Source organism: Hipposideros armiger, unplaced genomic scaffold (genome assembly GCF_001890085.2).
Source record: "Hipposideros armiger isolate ML-2016 unplaced genomic scaffold, ASM189008v1 scaffold_1096, whole genome shotgun sequence".
In the NCBI taxonomy this organism is placed as follows: Eukaryota; Metazoa; Chordata; class Mammalia; order Chiroptera; family Hipposideridae; genus Hipposideros; species Hipposideros armiger.
The window spans coordinates 221,563-236,608 of record NW_017732446.1 but is presented as its reverse complement, the minus strand read 5'-3'; the positions used below and the strand labels follow the sequence as shown (position 1 = coordinate 236,608).

General features: G+C 52.8%; 1 protein-coding gene across 1 annotated transcript; it reads left to right on the top strand.

Moving 5' to 3' along the window:
* Positions 1-5,704: 5,704 nt before the first annotated feature.
* FATE1 (fetal and adult testis expressed 1) lies at positions 5,705-7,711 on the top strand. Its single transcript, XM_019632184.1, has 3 exons — positions 5,705-5,943; positions 6,351-6,429; positions 7,210-7,711. Exons 1-3 carry the CDS (start codon positions 5,858-5,860, stop codon positions 7,339-7,341), a joined length of 297 nt encoding a protein of 98 aa, XP_019487729.1. The 5' UTR covers positions 5,705-5,857; the 3' UTR covers positions 7,342-7,711.
* Positions 7,712-15,046: the final 7,335 nt, after the last annotated feature.

Sequence of the window (15,046 nt, the reverse complement as noted above, 5' to 3'; positions counted from 1 at the left end):
ATGGCTTCTGCTTCCCAAGCTCCTGAGTCCCACAGAGCACTCTTCTCTGCCCCTAAAGTGCCCTCCAGAAAGCTCAGATTTCATGGCAGCTGCTCCGTTGGAGCTGGGAAGGGCTTCTCTAGGGGATCCTTCGGAATGCAGGCAGGGCTTATATCAGCTCTGCTCTGGAGAGCTTGGTCCCAGAGTTGGACAGGTGGGGCCAGGGAGGGGGCCAGGCAGGCCCGACCACGCCACCCTCTCTAAGCAAGTCCTGCCTCCTCCCGTGCCCTGTCCTACCCTCCTTTCTCCTTCCCTTCCTCCTTTGTCTTTTTCTCCCCTGGCCCCAGCTGTGCTTGTTTCCTTTTACAAATATCTTTCTCTTCCCCCCAGGGGTCCTGGGGCTCTTCCGGAGCTGAGGGATCCCAAGGGCTGACTTTTATCCTTTGCTGACCATATCAGTCAGGGTTCCCCAGAGAGAAGGAACCAATAAGATGAATGGTTGGATGTATAACTCTACACACGTGCATATGTGTACATATATGTAGAGATTGACTTTAAGGACTTGGCTCATGCCACCGTAGGGCTAAGCAAGGCCAACATTTGCAAGGCTGGCCAGCGGGCTGGAATCTTAGGCAGGGGTCCATGCTGCAGTCTCAATGCAGAATTTCTTCTCTGGGAAACCCTAGTGTTTGCTCTTGAGGCCTTCCAACTGATTGGATGAGGCCCACCCACGTTATCCAGAGTTAGTATTCTTCTTTAAAGTCCACTGATTGTAGATGTTAACCACAGCTACAAAACACCTTCATAGCAATACCCAGACTGGTGTTCGAGTACCTGGGGACTATAAGTTAGCTTAGTGGCCATACAAACCTCACAGTGGTCTAATTAGTAGGGAAGCTAAGGGAGAATTTGGACTTACATCAGGGGATACAGGGCCTGGGACCCTGAGGGCTCCAGGTCCCTCCTCTCCTGCCTTTCCCTCCTCCGGTTCTCGTGGTTCCTGCCCAGGCTGACCCAGGGCATCCAAAGGCCATCTCCCCTACAGGGGAACTCCGGACCGGGAGAGGCCGGATATGCTCAGCAGAGGACACCCTTGAACGGGTCCCGTGGCAGGGATTACTAGCCAGAGCTGGGCTTGCAGAAGCCACGACAGGCCCGGGATCTAATTCTGCTTTAGCCGCTGACTGACTCGGGTCCTGTGGTAGTAGTCCCTGCATTAATAGTTCCTGCATCTCTCTAGAAATGATGGAGAATGGACCCTACCTGCCCGCCCCCGTCCCCGCATGGCCAAATCAGGTGATCCGAGAGCCAGGGCAGCTCTCACAGGAAAGAGGTTTGAGCTTTTTATCTCTTCTCCTATGTTGCTTACAAAGTAGCGGGGGAGAAGGCCATGAATGCAGCCAACAAGATACAATAGGAACAGAGGGTGCTGCTCCAAGGCTGAAACCCAACTGGGAGTGTGGCTCCACCCTCATGTCAGGATATATCTTCCCTGAGCTCCTAGCTCTTGAAGCACCGATTTTCCAAGTGCTTCCTCTCTGTTCTGCTTCGTGCGCATCCTTGGCCGTAGCTTGCAAGTGAACAAGTGGTTGCAATGGCAGAAATCCTCCCTAACATGAAGCGGGAGATAGAGCTATCTATGGCCGAAGAGCTGGCTCCTGAAAACCGTGAGCAAGGTCAAGAGTCCCTGATGATAGAAGGTGAGGATCCCCTGAAATGTCCCTTCCCTTGGGTGTCAGCCCCTGAGAAGATGTGTGTGTGGCTGGGCAGACAGTCATATATATGCATATTTGTGTTTGCACGCATGTGTGGGTATGTGTGATTGTGTCTTGGTGTGCATATATATTTATTTCTGCCTTGAGTGACAGGGAGCTCGGGGGAAAGAGATTAATGTTAGCATTTTGCAGCCCATGACAGAGGAGGAGGATGGGGCCAACATGTGTGGTCCCTTGCTTTCCCCTTCGTCCAAGCCACCACTGTGTCTGTCTATTGCAAGATATTCAGAGGGCTCAATTTAGAAGATCAAGCAGGTCAATTCCCTCTCCTAACCCTCTAATGCCTTCTCCTGCCCTTTAGAGTGAAATCCAAACTTCTTACCATGATCTATAAAATCTGATCAAGGTCACCTCCTCAACATATTTCATGCTGTGGTGTGGTGACCCACTCCACACTGCATTTATGCTTGCCCTTGTAACACCTCAAGATTGGTTCTTCCTCACAGCACTTGTGCTAGCTGTGCCCTCTGCCAGGAATACCCTTTTCCTAGATTTTCCATGGCCAGGCTCTTTCTCATTCAGGTCTCTACCTCATGTTGTTTCTGACTTTTCTAGAAGTAGCCCCTTCCTTCTGTCATGTTGCCCTGTTTTTATCATTTTGGAAGCATGTGTCTCTTGATCTGAATCTACACTGATGGGTTATTTTCTCTTTTGCCCCTCACTTCCCTTGTATACACACAGACAGTCAGTTTCTTGACTGCTCCAATCTTGTCTCTTGATCATTACTCTGTCTAGTAACTTACCTAGCCCAGAGCTTGGCCCTCAGTAAATACTTGCTAAATATTTGAACAGATGAAGAAACTGAGGCCTGATCGGCTAGTGGAGAGCAGTGAATGGATGTTGAGTGACTCCTAAGAAGTTTGGGGACCCAACCTCTTTCTGGTGGTGTGTCCTGTGCCTGCCCAGGAAGCCTCTATGGGTATTCCTAGGGCCTTTGTTTTTCTCCCCAGAAGTGTTAGAGCGTGCATACTCGTCCCTGGGTGCCTCTCAGCGGAAAGAGAAGTTGGAGTCAAAGGCTGCTGGCTCTGCTGCAGGCCAATCGATGTGGAATCTGGCTGCCACCTGGCCCAAGAAAGTGGTACTCTATGGGGCCTTTGGCATGTGGTGGCTGGGCTGGGGTTGGGAGTATTGGCTATAGGGGCTGCAGCCTGACGATGTTGACTTGAGGGGAGGAGGAGGAAGGCAAATGAGGGCAAGGACGTCCAGCAAGAGGTCAGAGTTATCCTTTTGTAAGCTGGGAGTTCAACCTTGGGGGTCCAGAATGCCTGAAGCACATAATGCTTGGGGAGTACATAGATACTTTACTCTGCAAAACTCCAGTGTGTGCCAAATGACATTTTCCTTTATCAAAAAATAAATAAGCATATGTATTGTTCTCTCTATGTAGCTAAATATATCTATATTTCTCTACCTATCTATATTTTATATATAACATATAAATATATTTCTACATTAAATATATAATGTAAATATATTTCAATAAAAAATTATATATTTCAGGGCTGGGACAAGGGTCAAGCAAATGAGGTTTCTGTGCTTCCTAGCTCTTAGGAAATCCAGTCAATTGAATCTAACCATTTTGTAGCCAATCTTTTAAGCTACATTCACCAAGGGTAAACGAATGTTTTAGAAAAAATGATGGTCATATCGTTGCAAAGGATACTGGGAAAAGGCAGCTATTTTGGAGAGGAGGAAAGCCTATCTGTTCTAGGGAATCACATGAGTCCTCCTAGCTCTGTAACAGATTATGTTAGCTACATTCAGCACGGCTGAGGGCAAGTTTTGGAAAAATGGTTGTTGCACTGTTGCAACGGTTACTGAGGAAAGGCAACAAGGTTGGGGAACGGAGGACCTGACTGTTCTAGAGAACGGGGTTAAGATAAATGCTGAAATAATGTCACTCCCAATGAATAAAGAGAAAGAGGAAATGTGTTCCCAGGCCAATGACCTCCTGGGAATGAAAATAAGCCAAATCAATCTTCTCCAGCAGGTCAGACTCCAGCACGCCACTCCTGCCCTTAAGATTGAGGAGGTGGTGGTGGTGGTGTAACCTCTGGATTAATTAAAGTTACCTGTTAGGCCCAGAGGAGTACACTTTTAAAAAAAGAGTCATTATATTGACCTTAGATATCAATTTAGACTTTTAAAGTTAGGAAATTCAATTTATCAATTGTATTTATTTATCTTTTTTTTAATAAAAAAGATAATGGAACTCTTAATGCCTTTGAAAGAACCACAACATGAAAGGACAAAATATTAATAATAATAATAATAATAATAATAATAATAATAATGGTACTATTCTGCTGATTTGGGGAGAAAAAGTAATGTGCCTTAAAAAGTACATGAAAATAAAATGAACACTCTTTGAAATAATTAACAGAGGGAAGCTGGGACTTGCTGCAGTTCATAGATTTTCCTAATTTCCATCAGATTTATATAAAGCTCCCATGTTTTACAGTGTACGTAATTCTAAATAGAAGGTTTCTAAAATTAAAATCCAAAAAGCAATAAGACAACTGTTTTTGAACAGTTAGACTTGCCTTATGATGGGGGAATCATAATAAGTTATCATCAACTTGCAGATGTTAAATCAATTTTTATTACATTGATGTGTTAAAACAAACTATTGTCACACACTTCAGCCACCAGCCCCTCACCCTTATTTTGCCTTCAAATCTCTCAAAAAGTTTTCTGTTGTTGGCATTCTGATCCCAATTTTTAGGAAAATCAAGGGGATGCTGTAGAAATTGTTCTAGGAGACACTCTCATCATTTTCCTCTTTATAGTCCTGGGGTGTTCTGGACACCCTGTCTTTTTAGTGCTATTTTTGAGGTTTCTAAAGAAGAAGAAGGGGAATGAGGGGGAGGAGGGGGAGGATGGGGAGGAGGGAGAGGAGGGGGAGGAGGGAGGGAGGGAGGGAATTAGTGAAGCTGTGAAGCACTGTTCACAAAAATAATGTCACACCAGTGTCTATTAGCCCTTTTGAGAAAGATAAAGTTTGCATTATTACAACAAATAGAGTATGGTGGCAGAGTCCCTATGAAAATCATTTATACACAAATTGTCCCACCTTGCAGTTGAATGATGCTCTTAAGAAGAGAAGGGTGCTGCACCTCTTTCTCAGGTGACAGGCGAGCCTTGACTGTCTATTTTCTTTTTAACAATGAGGCAAATAGAAGAGCCAACCCGGACCTCTGAGTCCTGGTGAGGCCTGTCAGACGGCAGGTTCTCCTTCAGCAGGTGGGGCTGAGGAACTGGCTGTTACACTGGGGCATTCTTAAATGCCAGAATGAAGAGGTTTCTACTTGGCAGCACTACCACCCCCACTTTCCCATTCACTTGCTTCCGGTATGGGCTTGCAGGGAAGTGCCTGGCTGCCAGCCAGGTGGGGTGGGAGGGGTGGATGACTGTCCCACATTTCAGTTAATGCTCCTGTTTTCCACCCAGGTCCTCAAGACATCCCCAGTGTCCCTGCAGCTTCCAAGTACAGGTCCCCTCTGCCGGACCGAGGGGGTCCCTCCTCAGCTGCTCCGCATCTGCTTTGGAGCCATGCTGAGGCCTGCTTCGCTCACCTTTGTTGTTGGCATTTTCTGAATTCTACAATCTTGTTGGGCTCTCCCATTTTCTGTTGCCTTCCCCGTTATCTTCTTTTTTTATGAGCTTATACAATTTTACTGTCTTCACTGTCAGTTTAATGGAGTCTTAAGGGGAAGCAGTGTCAAATATGAGAGGGATCACAGTGTAATGGTTATGAGCACAACCTCTGGAACAAAATGTCCTGGGTTCCAACTTCCCTTCTGCTACTTACCAGTTGTGTGACTTGGGCAAGTTATTTCACCTCTCTGTGTCTCCGTTTTCCCATCTTTCAAAATGGGGTGATGGCAATACCTGTTTCAAAGGGTCACGATGAACATTTCATGGCTTGATAGTGGTAAGAGGATGATGACATGGCCCCTAGCATGTGGTAGGTATCTGTTAAAAAAGTATCCTGTGAAATATCTCATCTTGCACTAGAAACCCTGTGACTTCCAGGGGGTGCAGGTGCACCATTGCTCCTGACTGACTGTCCCTTTCCTTAGGGGACCCAGCGGCAGAAACCCATGATGTCGAGTAAAGCAAGACGTGAGGCTGTCCAACCCCGGGGGTATCCTGGCAGCTTCCCAGGCATGAGGGTCGTTTACGAGTGGTAAGATGGATCCCAGAGACCCTGCAAGAGGAAAGCAGGAGGTCATTGGGCAGGGACCAGGAGGGGCCAGAGGGGCCCGTCAGCAGACTGGCCAGGCAGGACTTGTGAGCAGCTGGCCGTGCTGGAAGAGCCGGGGACCTGTTTCCTCCTCGCCACAGCCCTTGAGCCTCCTGGCCCCTTGCCCACTCAAGGCCTCCAAGAGCTCTGTGGCTGGGCTGGGCTGGCTTGTAGCCCTCAGGCCCCAGGTCCCACTTACCAAGGAAAGGAATGACTGGAGGCCGAGAGAGTCACTGCCCAAGCAATCTCCTGACCTTACCCGCTTGCCCTCATGGCCTTCCTGTGCTTCCTGCCAGGCTTGGCCTGGGACAACCAGCTGCTCTGAGCCGCTGTCCTTTCTTCTTTTCCAGCAACCCAGAGGCAGATGTGATTGCAGAGATTGGCCTGGAAGAGCTCAGTGGACTGGAGATTGAAGTCATGAGAAAGCAGGTGAGTGTCTGCTGTGCCAGGGACCCACTTGGAGGGTGGAAGCGGAATCATGGTGTTTTGGGGTGGGTGGCCTTGACAGTGATGAGGCTGCCCGCCATTGCAGCCATCTTACCTTCTAGCAGCCGAGGTGAAGTCAGGCTCCCCTCTCCTTCCTACCAGTCCCTGTGGCTCTGGCGTCCCATCTTGATGCTTAGGCATAAGCCTGTGTCTTTGGGGAGATGTGGAAAGGGAATAGGAGAAGAGAAAAGGAGGACAAAGAGGGAACATAGGAGGACAGAGAAGTCTGCAGAAGGAACGGAGCTCAGAGGTCTGAGAGAGGGGTCTCAGACCAAGCCCAGGTCTTCTCAGGCTGAGAGCGCAGCAGCCATGGGCATGGGTGTGGAGGGCCATTGGCCTGGGGGCCCTCTCTGGCCTCTGAGTGTCACCCCATCCTGGGGCCCTCACTCCCGTGCTGCTGCTGCTGCCCCGACGCCAGTACACCCCAGCATTGAAATGTCCGTTTCCGCTCACGCTGCCCAGCTGGGAAGGGCTGGCTTCTTCCGGACAACTGGATGCTCATCGAGGAGGGGGCAAGGCAGCTGGGCCCGCCGACACAGGCAGCCCGACCCACCCCAGGCCCCTGTTCTCAGTTGCTCTGCCTGCTTCTTACCAGGAGGCACTTTGGCCTCCCAAAAGGCAACAAAGGCCCCTCCTGTTTGAACTTCATACATTTCCCACTGCTAGGCTGTGGGCTTCTCCAGAAGAGCCTTGCTCACCAGCCTACTCTTGGTCTTTCTGCAGATGTATATGATCACTGAGCGTCTGTGTGCCCTGGAGGACCAAGTCACCACCTGGCGTTACAGGGGAGCTGCATTCCTCACCATGCTGGTGTCGATCTGTGCGGTCAACCTGTGGCAGTGGCTGCGCCGCTAATGCTTCACGCAGCACACTGCTGCCAGAGCCCTCTCTTCCTCCCCCCTCTTCCCTTTTCTCCCTGGGCCACCCCTGCCCATCCTCCTTCAGTCACCTGGCAGCCCTGCCTGCAGTGGCAGGGCCATTTTCCAACTCTGGGGACACCCTAGCTGCTGGGAGATGAAGGAGGTGTGCCCATTGGAAGGTCTGCATGGGCTGAGCTGCAGCCCCTTTGGAGGGTGAGGTGGGTGGCATCTGACCTCTGCAGTAACACCAGTGGCAGGCGCTTCTTGCCTTCCCATCTGGGCTCCACGGTGACCCTCTTGTCCTTTCTGTTCCATCCTATGTGGCAGGGGCTTGGCTACATTTTCCCGCTTTCTTCCATGTTGTATACAGGGCTCTGCATTGAGAAAATGCTCAATAAAGTTGAGTAATAGCAGCAAACCCTGGTGGCTGAGTTTCTTGTATCCAGGACTCATGTGGGGCCCTGGATGTCCCCAGCCCAAGCAGGGGCTTCCTCAAAGGCAGGGCTTGTAAGATCCTTCCTGTTGGACTCAGGCCAGCGAGTACCTGCCAAGAAGTGCTTCTGCGGCAGCTTGTCCTGGCCAGGCGTAGCAGGGATTCAATCGGAGGAAATCTCCTGGAAGGGGCCAGAAAACTTTCCATTTCCCTATGAAGAAATCCAGTCCCAGAGAAGGTGAACATGGCTCCGGGGTTGTCCAGCAAGACCAGGTCTAGGGTGTGTTCTCCTGAGTCCCTCCTACAGACTTGCTGGGGATGAGGCCCTGACTCATCTCTCGAGGCCCGATGGGAGGCCACACGGTGAGGCTTTGAACCCCATGTCCACAGCCCTGTGAAGCTCACCTCAGACAGGGTGGATTGCTAGGTGGAGCAGTGGGACTTGGCCTGAGCAGACGGGAATGTCACTGCTTAGGGGTAAATGTGCTAGGCTGCAGGAGGCCTTTGGAAGAGCTGCTGCCCCTTTCCTTGGGACCAAGGGATAAATTCATGTCTCTTGGAGGGCAGGGGCCCAGAACGTTCTCGGTGGCTTTGGTGGCTAACCAGACCATCTCCAACCCCCCAAATTTGTCATGCCTTCTTTGTCTATAAAGATGAGAGAGTGTGTTAGTCATGAGATATAAAATACACATGATCGTGGGGTGGGAGCAGTGAGGGAGAGTCAGATAAGGAGAGTGGAGGGAGGCAGAGTGGGGGAAACTTGAGTCTTCAAGCCTGCTCTGCCTCCGCCCCACTCCTCTCTGGTCCTCTGTGGCTCCTGTACAATGAGGGGGTCCCTCCACTCCTGATTCTCTGGGGCCTGCAATACTTCTGAGAACCAAGAGGCCTGGGAAGAACCTGGAGCCCCCCTGCCCCCTTCCAATGGGCCCTGGAGCCCCAGGAATCAGTGGAGGGCTAGGAGGAAGGCTGGGGGACCTCCTTGCCGGTCACACCCCCCACTCCCCACAGTCTCAGGGCAGACCCAAGGTGCAGGGACTAAAGAAGGGGAGCAGCTCACCATTCAGGCTCAGTGAGGGGCAGCATGCATGGCTTCCTGCCATCAGCCCCAAACCCCCACTGCCTTTGATGACATCGAAGGCAAACCGTGCAGAGTGGAGCGGCCTGGAGCTAAGGGTGGCAGGAGACCTGTCCCAGCCAGAGAGCTAAGAGGAAGAGGCTGCTGTGGGGCGGGGCAAGGCCTGCCTTTGGGACATGGGTGTGCGTGAGCTGACACAAACCTGTTTGCAGAGAAAGTCTGGTTGAAAATATGTTGTGAAAGAAAGGCTCACCCTTGGGAGCAATTTAGCCGAGATGCAAACAAACAGTGCGGCGGCCCCTTGGAGAAACGCCGCCTGGGCTGGGGGAGCTAAGGTGGAGCCTGTGCCTGGGCCCTGGCTGCCCCTCCGCCCACCCTGAGGCGTGACTGCGTGGCTGTTCCTAGAGCTGCCTGCTCGCTCCATCTCCAGGCAGCCCCAGAGGGAAATGGAAGCCGGAGCTGCCCCGTGCCGGCCTCCACGGCAGCCTGGGAGACAGGCAGTGGGACCCGCTACAGGGTTCTGTGAGGGGTCCTATTGTGGAGGCTGGCACCTCCTGACTGACCCTCTGGCTATTACCTGTGTGAAACATCTGCCTCCTTGATGCTATTTCCTTGCCAGGATGCCCTGGCCTAGCCCAAGCCCTCCAGCATGAGGCCAATCCTCTCCAAAGACGCCTGGAACTTCCCCACGAATAAGTGGAGGGGAAGGACGGCACTGAGGGAGGGGGTTCTTGTGCAGCATGCTGTTGATTGCTCCTCTGAAAATGTCCATGGTTTGCCTAGGTTTGGTATTAGAGGGGAGCCAGGCCCCCCACAGGATCATGAGCTTCTTGAGGGCAGGGACTAGCTTCCATTGCCGTCCACATCCGTGGCACCCAGCAGAAGTAAGTGGCTGGCCAGAAGGCCTCCCACCAGGGTCCCAAGGGAGCAATCCTGGCCCGATTGCTTCCTGAAGGGACAGCTGGCTTTGCCTTGGTCATACAAGCCTGGCTTTTAGGGCAGGGCATGCCTGCCCTGGAAAATTCTTCTAAAGTCAGCCAATTCTGACCACTACTTTCCCTGGTGCACCTACTATGTGCCGGCACGTTGCACTTTAAAAATATTGAATTACACAAATCCTGCTTGATGATATCCTCCTCCTGAAAAATGCCAGCATTACAGGTGTCATTAACAAAGCCCCTTGTCGGGCCGGCCGAGTGGCGCAATGGTTAAGAACTGGCTTGGGACACCAGAGGACCCCGGTTTGGATCCCACATATGAGGGCCAGTGACACTGCCCTCTACAGCTAAGATGCTGAACAACAGCTCAACCTGGAGCTGGGCTGCCGTGAGTCGCCGGCGACGGCGTAGGCTACAGCCCCTGTGGCAGTGGGTTGCCATGGGCTACCGTGTGTAGCCAGCAGCCAGCGTGAGTGGCCAGCAGCCAGTGTGAGCGGCCGTCCAGAAGCCGGCGACTGATCTGCCTCACCCGGGAAGAGCGCAATGATGGTGCCAACTTGGGCCAGTGAAGCAACGTCCTCCACAACTAGACTGAAGAACAAAATGACAGCAACTTGTCTGTCTTCTTTCCCCCAATTCCCAGCATTGTTCCCATCCCCTCAATTCCCCAATAAAAATCTTTAAAAAAAAAAGCCCCTTGTCTCCCAATATCAAGCCTCCCACCCCCGAGCTAACTCCCATGCTTGGCTTGGATGCATCCTTGCAAACCCTCGCTGTCACATGCAGATATGTGCGCCTGTATGTGTCCCAGGCTTGGTGCACAGGGTCTCATGTGAGCGCCCCATGTAGCCCTCTGAGAGAGGGGCCAGTCCCCCAAGGCCTGCGTGCAGGTGAGGAAAGCTGGTTATACTGCTGTGCTGGGCTGGCCCCGGCAGAAGCTGAAACTCAATATTCCAGGTTTCCTGTCTCAGGTTGGCTTCCCAGCAGCTGTGGGGAGGTGGGCTGAGGAAGGTGGGCATGTGGGTGGGGAGGCGAGTGTGCGTGGTGGAGGCATTGTTGTACCTGGGAGCAGCCTGAAATCCTGGCTTCGTCAAAAGGAGCAAATTGGAATAGATCTGTATGCTATGGGGGGAGGGGAGAGTGGGGCGGCGGATTGAGGGAGGGAGGTTGTCTCTTTGAGGAGTAAAAAGTATAACTATTGAACTGTGTTGTACAGCTGAAACTAATTTAAAAAAATGTTTATTCTCCCCCCCGCCCCCCCAAAGAAAAGGAGCCAATGACTCTCCATCTGAGGGCTCTTGCCCACTTTCCTTTCTCCAGCCCCAGCCTCTCTTGGAGGCCAAGTCCAGGGAGGCCTGGAGGGGAAGGCATGGATGTCCCCTCAACCCTGCCTCATCCCAGGTACCTCTTCTCTCACCCAGGTTTCTCCCTAGCTTGCCCTCTGGCCAGGTAGGCTGGCTTAGACTGTGACTAAGGCTGGGAGGCAGGTGCATGAGGGCAGTGAGCTGGTGGCTGTGAGTCCCCAGACAAAAAGCCCTGAGCGATGCATGTTCCATGTAAGGGAGGGCTCCTCGGGGAGCTTGGGAGGGGCTGGTGCTTGGGTCTAAGCAGACAAGCAGCTTCCATATCTGGGCAGCCCAGCATCCAGCCCTCACCTGCTGATAGACGGGGCCTACAGTGAGAGGGTCAGGTGTCCAGCCAGGAGGCAGGAAGCTTCTCCAGTGGGCAGGTGCCACCCCGGGCCAGGGCCTCGAGTTTGCTTCAGCCGTGGGCATGAGCTCCCCTGGGCCACCGCCAGCCTCCCCCGCTGGCATCGGGCAAGCTGGAGCAGCTCTCTGACTGGGAGGCTGCCAGCTGTGTGGGGGTTCAAGACCCTACTGGCCTGGGGACAGGAGCACCAGGAGGTCTCTGCTAGCTTCAGGTGCTGATGCTTCCCCAAGAGCTTGGCTCTGATCGGAGGCTTTGCAGAGAGACCAACGGATGCTGACTGTGGCCGGGGACATCCTGCCTCTGAAGCCATCTGATTGGTGAGGAAAGGGGCTGGTGCCGGGCCAAGGTAGCCACTGACCAAGGCCTGGCACCTTCCTACGGCCACAGGCCAGTGGCCTCCACGGGGTTGGGGCTGGAGCTCATGACAGCATGCAGGTCCCAGAGCCAGGCTTGACCTGGGCTCTCGCATGCCTGGTCTCCCCAGGTTGCTGAGGGAAAGTGGCTGTGGGAGGAAACTTTGTCCCTTGTCAAAGCAGCCAAATGCAATACTGGGGGCTCTAGGAGTATCGAGGCACTGGGTGCTGCGCTAGGCTTGCCCCACGGCAGCTGAGCCTTTGTTTTCTCCTAGGAGTGCGACAAGGAGGGTGGCTGGAGTAGGCTTGCAGCAGAGGGGCCAAGGGGCTCCCTGGTCAGGCAGGGTTTGGTAGGAGAGAAGGAGGAGCCTGTAGACCTCACCACCTGCACCTGCCTTCCCTGTCTGCCTGGTGTAAGGCATTTCTGGGCACCCCAGCCTCAGGGCATGGGGAGTGTGTCCCTTGGAGCTCCATGGCTCTCTGCATATGAGGGGCAATGGAGGTAGGGGTGGAAGGTTATGTGTGCTTCTCCCAGAAAACCTGGTGGGATTGTGGCCTTTGCTTTCAACTCTTCAAGCTGCACCCTGGTATCCTTGGGAAAGCCTAGAGGGAAGTCGCCTGCTGTGAGCCTCTGAGGCTTTGGGAGCCTGCCCCTCGGCCATCTGGGCAAATGCATCTGCAGTGAGGCCTTTGCAGCTTCTGGCTGAGGGAAGATTCTAGTGCCAGGCAGCAAGCCTGGAGTAGAAACAGGCTCCCCATTCTGGCCTTCCAGCTCAGCTTGAGCCCAGACCAGCAAGTGTCGACTCCATCCGTGTCACACTGTGGCCGTAGGAGGCAGCTAGTGCTGGGGTGGCCTATTCTCCAGACCTCCTGCCAGCATCTGGGCCCTGCTATTGGCAGAACATGGGCAGAGCCCTTAGTGCCACTCGGCAAATGGAGGCTTCCAGGGTGGGGTCTGCCTTCTCCAGAGATAGGGACACTGAGTGCTTGGACTGTGCATGTGTGCTTCGAGTGGAACCCCAAGTGGGGCTGACAGAATGAGTATCTGGTTGGCCCTCAGGTGCCATGCTGGCCTCAGAACTGCTAAAACTAGCCATGGCCACACCCCACCAGGCTTCAGCATGAGATGGCCCAGCAGGAGATGAGACTGCAAAGATGTGCCCGGTGAGATCCACAAGGGGTTTGAATGCCCATGTCCAGAGTTTGGAATTTAACATGTAGATGATACCTCCATCCATTCAACAAGTACCTGACACTATCCTTAGCCCCAGGATCCAGCAGGGAACAAGTCACACCTGGTCCCTGCTCATGTGAATGTGATCATCTTGTGGGGGATAGACAATAAGCAAGTAAATCACTGTCAGGTCAGGATTAGTCTGTGATACAAATAAAGCGAGGGAAAGTGGACATGAAACATGGTATGGATTTGGGGAAGTGCAAAGCAAGTTTAAATTCATTCATTCATTCATTCACTTTCCAAATGCATACACGCTTACCACTGGGCTAGGCTCTGGGGATTAATGACTGAAGAAAACAGATAAGTCCCTGCCTTGGGAAGTTTATTTCTAGGGTGAGAGCATCTGCCCATGGGTTTTAGAATCAGGAGTGACAGACAGAGCCAGGTGTGGACTGACTGAACTCACCTGGGTGGTGTGAAAGGTAGAGAAGGGGAAAGGCAGGGGATCTGAAGGCCGAGAAGTAATGAATCGAAAGGTTGTGACAAGGGTTGAGTCCAGGCGTGGGGGATTCGGGGCTGGGTTGGGGCTATCAAGGATGACTCCTAGGTTTCTAGATTGATCACATGTAGGGAGAGATGTGTGCTTCTTGAGAGAAGGTATGGGGAAGATAGGAGCTGGGGCTGGGCTGAGAAGGTCATGTCAGTTTGGGGTATGTTGAGTCCAGGGGCCCAGTGACTGCCCCCAGGAAACAGAGAAGGCCCCTGGGTACCTGAGGATGTGGAGCATGGGAGGAGCTTCTCAGTGAGGACAGCAGGGGCTGGGGGGTCGCCTATTCTTTCCAGAGTCCAGCCTGGCCTGGGGTATGAATTGAGTGTGCCTGATGTCAGCTATATTTACTACTCCAGCCCTATCTTCGTAAAACAGCCTAAGCATGGCAAATGTCTGATGCACTGGTGTCCGCACTACAGCCTTCTTTGTGTCGCACTACATACCTTTGTCCAAGCAGTGACCATCCATGCAAGCCTGCCAAGCCTCTTGGGCAAAACCCTGCCCTCTCTCTGTTCTACTGGAGATTTCATTCACGCAGAAACTAGCTCTCAAGCATCTATTTCATGAAGGTGCTAAGTTGGAGCCTGCCCTCAGGGTGGCTGATTACAGCCAAAGGCGAATCAGTCCCAAGGACCCACTGCCTGCCTGGTGAGTGCCAGGCACTCTCGCCGCCTCCAGCTTGGGGCTGCCTGCCCACAGCTCCCGCATCTCTCCTTTGCCATGGCACCCCCCCCCCTCCACGCCCCCAGGCCTGGGGCACAAAGGGTCATTGCAGCTTCAGCCCTACACTCAAAAGTCAGTCCTAAGAGCCTGTTGGGCCTGGTGCAGTTCTGAACTAACGCTTCTCTTGGTATTGCCAGAAGCCCTGGCTCTGTTCGCTGGCCAGGCTGGCCCTGTGGCTGAGTGTGCTTTTGCAGCCAGATTACTTGCATGTGAATCTGTGCAATGGGGATAACAACAGCATCAACCCTGTCAGGTTGTTCTGAGGTTTCAATAAGTTAACTTAGGTCAAGGGATTAGCATGCGGCAGCTGCTCAATGAATAAGAAGTTGCCCCTCACCCCCAAGTTCTAGCTTCCTCTTGGTTCTCCTTGGCTCGCCCTGCCTGCCTACCCCCCTGATTTCCTGCCTGCCTACCGTATGCCCCTGCCATTAATGATGTGCAGGACCCTCCCCTTGGTGCCATCCTCCGCCTGCTGCCCAGGATTTTTCCACTGCAATGGCCAGCATTGAATATCTGGGACACCACTTTCTGGCTGAGACTTGGAGCCTGCCTCTCTAGGCTGTTTGTCATGGAAGAGTTCCCTCCCTGATCACAGTGGGAAAACTTGGGCTGCTATTAACTTGAATCTGAGGCCAGGATGGGACACCTGGTCACCTGGTGGATCTCTCTGGGAAGATCCACTGGACCTAGTCAGTCTCACCTACTAGCAGTTCTGTCTTCTGGGATTCCTCAGAACTACAC